Genomic DNA, 8,807 nt, shown 5'->3' on the forward strand with positions numbered 1-8,807 from the left:
TTTGGTTGCCATTTTAGTTCAGATTTTGAACAAATAGTTTATATGGACGTTCATGTCTATAGAATATACGACAATGGTGTCATAAGATTTGAAAATGACCAATCATTATCATGCTGGTAAGTAGTTCTAAACTTCAATATAATATCCCATGATCAAATGTAAATCTATCTCTATATAACACATCCGAAAGCTTAAGTGATTGCGAAGCATCAACTCGTGCAGTCCTAAATCACGTTCTTGATTCAGCAAGAATGGTCCCAATTTCCGGGATAAAATTGCTAATCCAGGTAACGAATGCCACTTCAATCGGTCCAGAATTTATGGATTTATTGCGCAGTAAACATCGAATATCGTATTTATCATCCCCCGATACGTTAGCTTCTCACAATAATTTTCAATTCGGGTTTGATTAAAAAAGTAAGTTGTAAAAGTATTTTCATTTTTGTAACTTAGTTGTTATGAAACCTGTTTATTTGTATAATCTAGTAAAATATTTACTTTATTCAATTACCAGTAATTAGTCATTAGTAATAAGTAGTAATTTATTCAATAGTGCAAAATCAACTTTATTAATCTTAAACAGTATCAACTGTTAGTAGGTATCATATTTGATGTTATTGGAGATTCAACGTAAAACCTACATAAAATCCCCAGAATCGGCTTACATTACTTTTAGTTGTAACTTTGTCCCACGAACAATACAATTATTCCGACCTTTGAAGGGTCAAACGGCACCATAATTTTCAGGAATATCATTAATTCCGCATGAATAGTCGATAATAACGAACCCATCAAAGGTAGTGACGACGCATTCTTTGTATAGTATCAGACAGGCTAGTTTTTAGAAAAGGTAGAATAATGTATAAAATTTATATATACTTAAATATATTCCCAAAAGTATGCATTTTTGTCATATATACATACATCATGTATTTTTTTTATTTCAGAGGTTGACAGAGAAGTAACATTTTACCGGCTATGTTAAATCCCATGTAATAAAGGTCAAGCTTATTGAATCATTTACCGGCCACAATAGACTCCGGGCTGATACTGGAGAGACAAAACCCAATATCACTAACCCATCCGGGGCTCAAACCCGACACCTCAGTACGGCAGTCGCACAGCAATACAACCATGTCACCGGAGCCGTCTAAGGAACTAAACTAAAACCTCATGATGAGGCCAATATTACTTAAGCTGGTTTTTAATTATAAACGCGCATTCTTCATTAATCGACTTCAAAAAAGGAGAAGGTTCTCAATTCTGTGTGTTTGTTATTCAATACTTACTTCTAGCGGCCATAATGTTGTTACTTTAATACTCTGAACTAAATCTTGTTATTCAACTTTTGGTTTATTAAATTATTCACTTGTTTAGATATTGTTATTCTTTTGTGAATATAAAAAACTCGATTTCGTAAAAGAAAACTTTAAATCGTTTGCCTGTATTTTCTAGTTACAAAGAAAAATGTTCAAAAAATCTCCGCTAGTATTTGGAAAATAAGAATATTTTAGTTTATTTAACGTTATAACGTTTTATATTTGTTAATACAGTTAAAGATTAATAACTACTTTAATAAATACTTCAAAGAGATATTGCTATATTTCAGACTAGTTTTTGCCTGTGGCCCCAACCACGTATAAAAGTTTTCTTAAATAAATATTTTCCTGGATATAAAGTCTATAGCACTCAAGAGTAATCTACCTTCCTATTAGTAAAAAAAAATCAAAATAATTTTAGTAATTCTTGAGATTATCGCGTTCAAACAAATTCTTCAGTTTCATAAGTTTAGATAGATAGAAAGTGCTACAAGGTTCATATTTCCATAACATATAACTAAATCCTTAAGAAGTTAAGTGCTTCAAGTCGCATCAGTGTTAAGGTAGTTTTAATTCATTGGGACGTAACTTTACCTTTAAGAATTTTCATGTTGTCAAGTTTGTTATAATAACGATACCGTCACTTGCTCAAATAAAGTCATTAAACCGTTATGCCTATAATCCCCCCCCCCCCCCCCGACACACAAAACTCTCACTTACGCACAAACACGCACACATGCGTTATTTTTTTGTTACAGGTTTACACCTAGCTCAGACGTTAGGACCTAATTTGTATTGTTAAAACTTATGGGAAAAAAGAAATTATTATATTTGTGACCCTTTTTTTGTATTTAAGCCACGTATCCATTTCGCATTTTTCATTTGTACCAACATGCAGGTATGACGTCACATTTGCGTGTATGTCGAAAACTTCTTGCTTGAAAAATGCAGCTTTCCAGCTTGCAGGTATGTGTACGTTTCTACCTCTCAATCTGATTGAATGATGCACCTTGCAGTCTCCTCGCGTTATAGAAAAGGGGTTTTAAAACAGTTATCTAGTGATAAAATTCGAGGTTGGTGCTGTTAATTTCCATTTACTCCAATAATATCTAACGGTGAATTTGCATATTCCTTGTACTATAATATATAAAGATTATTATTTCTCACGGTATACGAGTATTTTGGTTCAATTCTGGCTTAAATATAATTCAATTTTGCAGCTTTAATATTCAATGCGTAGGTACATTATTCAAGCACACGTGTCGAAAACATACATTTCTAGTTAAAAATATACGTTTATTTAACTCTCGTAATATATTTACAAACATATACATACACATATCGCGACTTTATCACCGAAGGGGTAGGAAGATGTGCATCTTGGGTAAGTACTCTTCGCCTGTGGGTTCCGTCCAATGATGTGATACGGAAGCGAGCCTATCCCCACATCGGGCACAAATTATAGATTCCAGGCTGATATGAAGTAGAAAAGTCCAATATTATATTTTTGCCCGATCTGGGTTTCAAACCCCTGACCTCAGAGCGGTATAATACCGAGTACGCCATTCAACTACGCCACCGAAGCAGTCAGCAGAATATATGTACCTATATAGTATAATGAAATAAATTATATAAATAACATAAAATTGATATCGTGAAAAACGGTAAGGGTTGTATGTTTCAACAAGTTTGAATAATAATATAGGCTGCATTGAATCGTTTATCCACTCAATCTTACCAGAAAATCAATATTACCTCAGCTACGCGTTAGATGTAAGCCGAGCACAAAGACTATAGCTACTTTCCAGTGAATCTAGAATATAATGGAAATTTAAGAATATTCAATAACAACCACCGAAACGTCTACTTATTCCTTCATATCAGCCGGGAATATTTTGATCCAAAATAACTAGCTATTCGAAGTTGATGAAGTAGAAATTCATGTTTGGGTTCTATCGGATGCGACCCGCATGAAACGCAGTTTACATTACTAGTGATACGATCGGGGGAGGGCCGCGATCGACCAAATATTCAAATGAGACAAATACTAATAAAAATTTCAACTTGGTTTTCCTCTTTGCGGCAATCTTTTGAATTCAAAGTTATGCTTTATGTTACTTTAAGCGTAAAGGTTCGTTGGTTTTATTCGTCAAATGCGACTTTATAATTTATTATTTTATTTATTTTTTCATCGTGTTTTTTGTCGTTGAGTGTCGTCTTTGAGTTATCATTCTCGATGATACATATAATTATATTATGTGAATATATATAATCATAATTTTATTATTTGAGCACGATTTTTAAAAATCGAACAATTATAAGTTGCCTTGCACACCGAGGATTCCGTACAAACCAGCTATTTTAATTAAAGTAAGTATTTACGGTTTTCAGATGTTATTCTTTATGGATGCTAAAAGATAATGCTCTTTGCCGTGCGACGTAAACGGTCATATATTTTGATCACGTTGACATACAATATTGTAACAACAGAAAGAGACCTTAGAAACTACTGAGGTATTTGATATAAACAGCTTGATACCTTTACGTATTCCTGAGACAAAGGATCTTGATTGGCAGACAGATCAACGGACAGGCGGAAAACAAAGTGATATTCCAAGTTCCTTTTGAGGTATGGAACTCTAAGTAAGTCAATCTTAATGAGGTTGTAGACAACATACAGAATACGGTTGATAGCACATTTATCTCAGTTTTTCATCGTCATCATCAACAGCCGCAGGATGTCCATTGCTGAACATGGGACTCTCCCAAAGATTTCCAGATCAGCCTATTGGAAGTGACCTACGTCCAGCGACCTCTTGCGTCTTTTATGAGGTCATCTGTCCACCGTGTGGGTGGATGAACGACTCAGTTTTTACTCGTTTTAAATTCTGTTTCCAATAACGTCTTGCGTATATAGCGGAAACAAATACTTTTACAATTATATTCATTATGCTTTTCCCGCAAGGAGCTCTTTTTCTATCATCAGAGTGTAATTGTAAGTGTAATTATTCAGTAGTAAAACACGCTCTGATGATAATATTTCTGTCTTTTAATTTGCAGAATGTTAAAGGCAGTTGGTGTCTGAATGAAGGTCGATTTTTGGCCGAATCCGATGCTTCGATCAAACACCAGTTAGTGTAATTACTGGGATTGACTATCGCATGATGACTGATGCAGTACCTTGTGATTCGAAGTTCTAAATAGGCTTTGTTAGTAGTTCTAAATTGTTTATGGGCAGTCTTGGGTTTAAGTGAATTGATCGTCTAATCATGCAGTTAAACGATGTCATGTAACCATTTCGATACTAACTCAAACTTCATACTTACATTCTTGTATATAACACTTATAAGTTACTTGAACGGTAGATTTAAAACAAAAAAGGGTAAGTTTCAAGCAACATAAATATCAATAAAACGTAATTTTAGATTAACAGCCCCATAATGCCACTACCTACTTCTAGTCTAAGACAATCGTTGCAGCGGCGATACCACACGTTCAGTCAGAAATAGTCTCACGCACACGCCAAATTCCTACTAAACTACAAAATGATCACATAATTATAAAAGTAAAACTGGGATTTTTATATTTAAGTGACTTAATTTGAGCAATCATTAAATATTCTCATGTACCTTAACTTATTATATGCGCATTGCGCAGCTATGTTCTCTTACGTGATGAATAGCATTTTATTTTATTTATTAATTTATTTGGTGAAAATATTCGTTATATATGTATGTTTATATATTCGTTATATATATATATATGTATATTCGTTATTTTTGGCACGTCAGCATAGGTAGGGCGAAATATAAAAATAGTCTAATTTACGATATTGAGTTATTATTGTATGTCTGAATATTCCAAAATTCAGTACATTTTGTGACATCAACTTTCAACCGATGACATTTGAGTTTCAATATTTTGTGTATTGTTTATTATAGATTGAAAATGATGGATGAAGTGTGTGTGACATTTAACGATTATATGTTATATCAATGGCGAAGATGGAAAGTAAAAATAACTAGCGTTCATCAATAATGCGATTATATTAAGTTATTTTTAAACATATAGTTTTTGCTCGTAACTTCGCTTGCTATATATTTTCCCGGAATAAAAAGTAGTCTATGTACTTCCAAGGTTTTAAAGTATCTCCATAGCAAAATTCATGGCAATCCGATAGGTAGTTTTTGAATTTATCACGTTCAGACAGTTGTGGCGAGGACTTCGTTATAATATGCAAGGATAACAGCATTTTCGTTATCCTGTCCATATACATATATATGTATATCATGCAATTAAACAATTTTACAATATTTATGTTCTATAAGAGTATCTACATTTAACAAAAAATCGTATGTTTTTTTTACGCACTAATGTCTAAAACAGCTAATTCGATTCTGAAAATTTATTCTAACCACCAACCTTTTCATTACTGGCTTTATAAATATCACTTTAAGCGTCGTAATTATGATAAACCCTTTGAAATCACTTATACGGCCTCCCTTTCATTATAAATAACCATTCCGAACAATCCACCTGAGCCAAGGGTGAGAGACGAGTGACATCAAAGATGGATCAATCATTATAACAAACCCGTTCTACAAGTGCTCAAATCAATTGCCTATACCTATTATAAACAAGAACTCATACCACAAGTAGTTTTAAAACTAATTGGACAGATATCGAACCTTTCAAAACCTACTACCGAGCTAAACAACTTAACAGAACACTTCAGTAGAAAATCACATAATACACTGAGTTTGAAAAGAACGTCCTTAACATGAAGACTCGTTGTGAAGGTGATATTGGAGGTTAAATTGCAGAAAATTGCCTTCCTTTTCTCTCAGATAACGAGTTCGCCACAAAGCCCGCGTCATATGAGCGAAACGCACTTTCCACCAAGCGATAAGGACTTTATATAATACAAATTATAATTGTTAAAACGATAGATGATACACCCAATATTGTTTATGTATCTTTTTTATTATAATTATACATTTGAACCAATCAAGATAGGTGTATTTATGTATATATAGAGGTATGTATGCACGTGCAAAAAGTCAACATAGTAGGTATACTATATTGATAGGTATATTTTATTTAAAACCAGCATTTCCTTACGGTTTCGCCTACGTGAAAAATATTTTTCGGGATAAAAGTTCCACTTTATATTTTTCCGAAATAAAATGGCTCCTATACTTTAAGTTAGATTTCTAGCAATACATCAATGAAAACTGCATATAATTCTATGCAGTAGTTTTCGCGTAATCCGTGTACAAACATATATACAGATAGACAACAATTTTAAAAACTTCGATTTCGGCTTCTGTTGTTCCATGAAAGATCCCCACATTTTTATTCAATATCTATAATATATATATATATATATATATATATATATATATATATATATATATATATATATATATATATATATATATATATATATATATATATATATATATATATATATATATATATATATATATTGGACTATTACAATTTTATGATACGTATAGATTGAGTAAGTATTTTTATATAAGGAAATATTAAAAATAATATTGTAATTTTTTTATTATTCTGGCAAACTTTAATTAAATAAAATTAAAAAGAAGTATTTTTCTTGTTAAGTATTATTTAGGCAAATCTAATGACGAGTTTTCTAATTACCACGGTTTCATTAATATATGTTATTGTTTGTGTTTAATGTGAGCCGAAATTACAAAAGTACTCCGTAAACCCAAACAAACGACTTCAAAGTAAGCTACGAGGCGTAGACACGCTACGAAAAATATAACGTAGGCGCTCCATTAACGTAAAATAACATAGAGTATTTCATTTAAAACCTTTTGACACGTTACAATAGAAATTAGTGATAAATGAAATAGATTTTTATATGTTCTTTTTAAATTGCCTCTTAAACTCGGATGAAACGTTTATAGTACTAAAAGCAACAGTCACCTGTGGGGCCTTCGTTCGTCGTCGTGGTCTTCCTTCATAAACGACGGTTGCAGACTGAATCTGCGGCGGAATTGGTGTCTGCCCTTCATGATGGATCACTTAACACATAATATGTCCACAAGAGCGTGTGCCACGAGTCGGGTCGGTACGTCGCGACGTGCGCGGCGGCGGGCGGTCGACAAACGAGTGACGGCCGGGCTACGCGCCACCTACATACAGTTCACAACGCATCTTTGAAGGAAGAAAATTGTCGGTATTACATCGTAGAATAACAGGGTGAGAAAATATAAATTAATGAAAATATTAAAAATATAAATTGTTAAACTTTATTGTTGCGATTAAAATATTTTTCTATATAAATCAAGTTTCATCGATTTCCGTCGTTATAATATCTACGGTAATGTTTGAGAAAAGGTAAATACAAAAAAGGGTACCATGTCGTTGTATGAGAATATGGTCTGACAATCGGTATGATATCATATTATGTTATATTTCTTCTGGAAGGGAGATGCCAAAAATCATAATCAAATCTCCTGTTTGGCTTACCTAACGAAGACATTTTAGAATAATATTATTGTTTGTTCATAAAGGATCTGCTAAAGGCATAAAAAGCGCACTTAAGATTTGTCGTTCTTATTTTCATCATACAATATACAAATATTAAGTGGTAAGAGGAAAAGAATTCTAATTACGCCCGAGATTATAATGAGTTACTTTGCAAGTTCACTATGTTTCTCATTACTAAAATATGTCCACATTGCTTTGTGAAATTTATCCTCCTATTCATAAATTACTAATTTGAGACCTATGCGCTCCAAAACAAAACTTAAAAATATATGCGCATATCTACGAACGAAAGCCAGTCCAAAAACACCAAACGTCATCAACCTTCTGCTATATCAATATTTACATACACATAGTAAATGGAAATCAGCTGTTTATTGATCGCAGAGTGGAAAGATAGTAATAAGCCAATGGTTGTGCAATAAACGAAACATATGAGTGCCGTGCGATACGACGATAAAAACAATACGATCTCATTTGGAACTTTGGACGTATTGTAAAGAGATCAATTGTGCAATTCCATGCCTGCGAGAAATGATATAAAATTTTATATTTGGATTTATAGCATATTGGAGTCGTGACGATCTCCGTAATACAGTCGTTAATGTTAGCAAGTATTCGAGCTGGGGTTTAAAATTTCGAACCTAATAATTCGCACATGTACCTACCGTTTGCTTTGTAGGCACTAGGCATAATTAAAATTCTTTCACAATGAAAGTCACTCTTAATGCTTGTTCAAAGTCAAGTTACTTATTTGCTTAATTTCAACAGAAACTGTTTAGTATTTTTCGCGATAGAATGATCATGAAACTCAGTTTCTCATTTTTTTATATTGGTAGTGTCAAACTTTAAAGGGTTGTTTAAGAAAGGCTGCCTTAGACAAAGATCGTCCTTAAGCGCTCTCATTTTTAAAGGAATTTCTATAATTTTATTTGTTATACCAAGATGGTTGAAATCCGTAAC

The 8,807-nt window shown here is 32.8% G+C and overlaps 1 protein-coding gene across 1 annotated transcript in view; it reads right to left on the minus strand.

The window, feature by feature from the left end:
• LOC115445170 (ras-related protein Rap-2b) overlaps positions 1-7,452 on the minus strand; it is a 34,850-nt gene extending 27,398 nt beyond the window's left edge. The window contains exon 1 of the mRNA XM_030171350.2: positions 7,281-7,452. Within this exon, the coding sequence (XP_030027210.1) occupies positions 7,281-7,369 (89 nt within the window). The 5' untranslated portion in view covers positions 7,370-7,452. The remainder of the gene's footprint in view (positions 1-7,280) is intronic.
• Positions 7,453-8,807: the final 1,355 nt, after the last annotated feature.

Source organism: Manduca sexta, chromosome 17 (genome assembly GCF_014839805.1).
Source record: "Manduca sexta isolate Smith_Timp_Sample1 chromosome 17, JHU_Msex_v1.0, whole genome shotgun sequence".
Taxonomy (NCBI): domain Eukaryota; kingdom Metazoa; phylum Arthropoda; class Insecta; order Lepidoptera; family Sphingidae; genus Manduca; species Manduca sexta.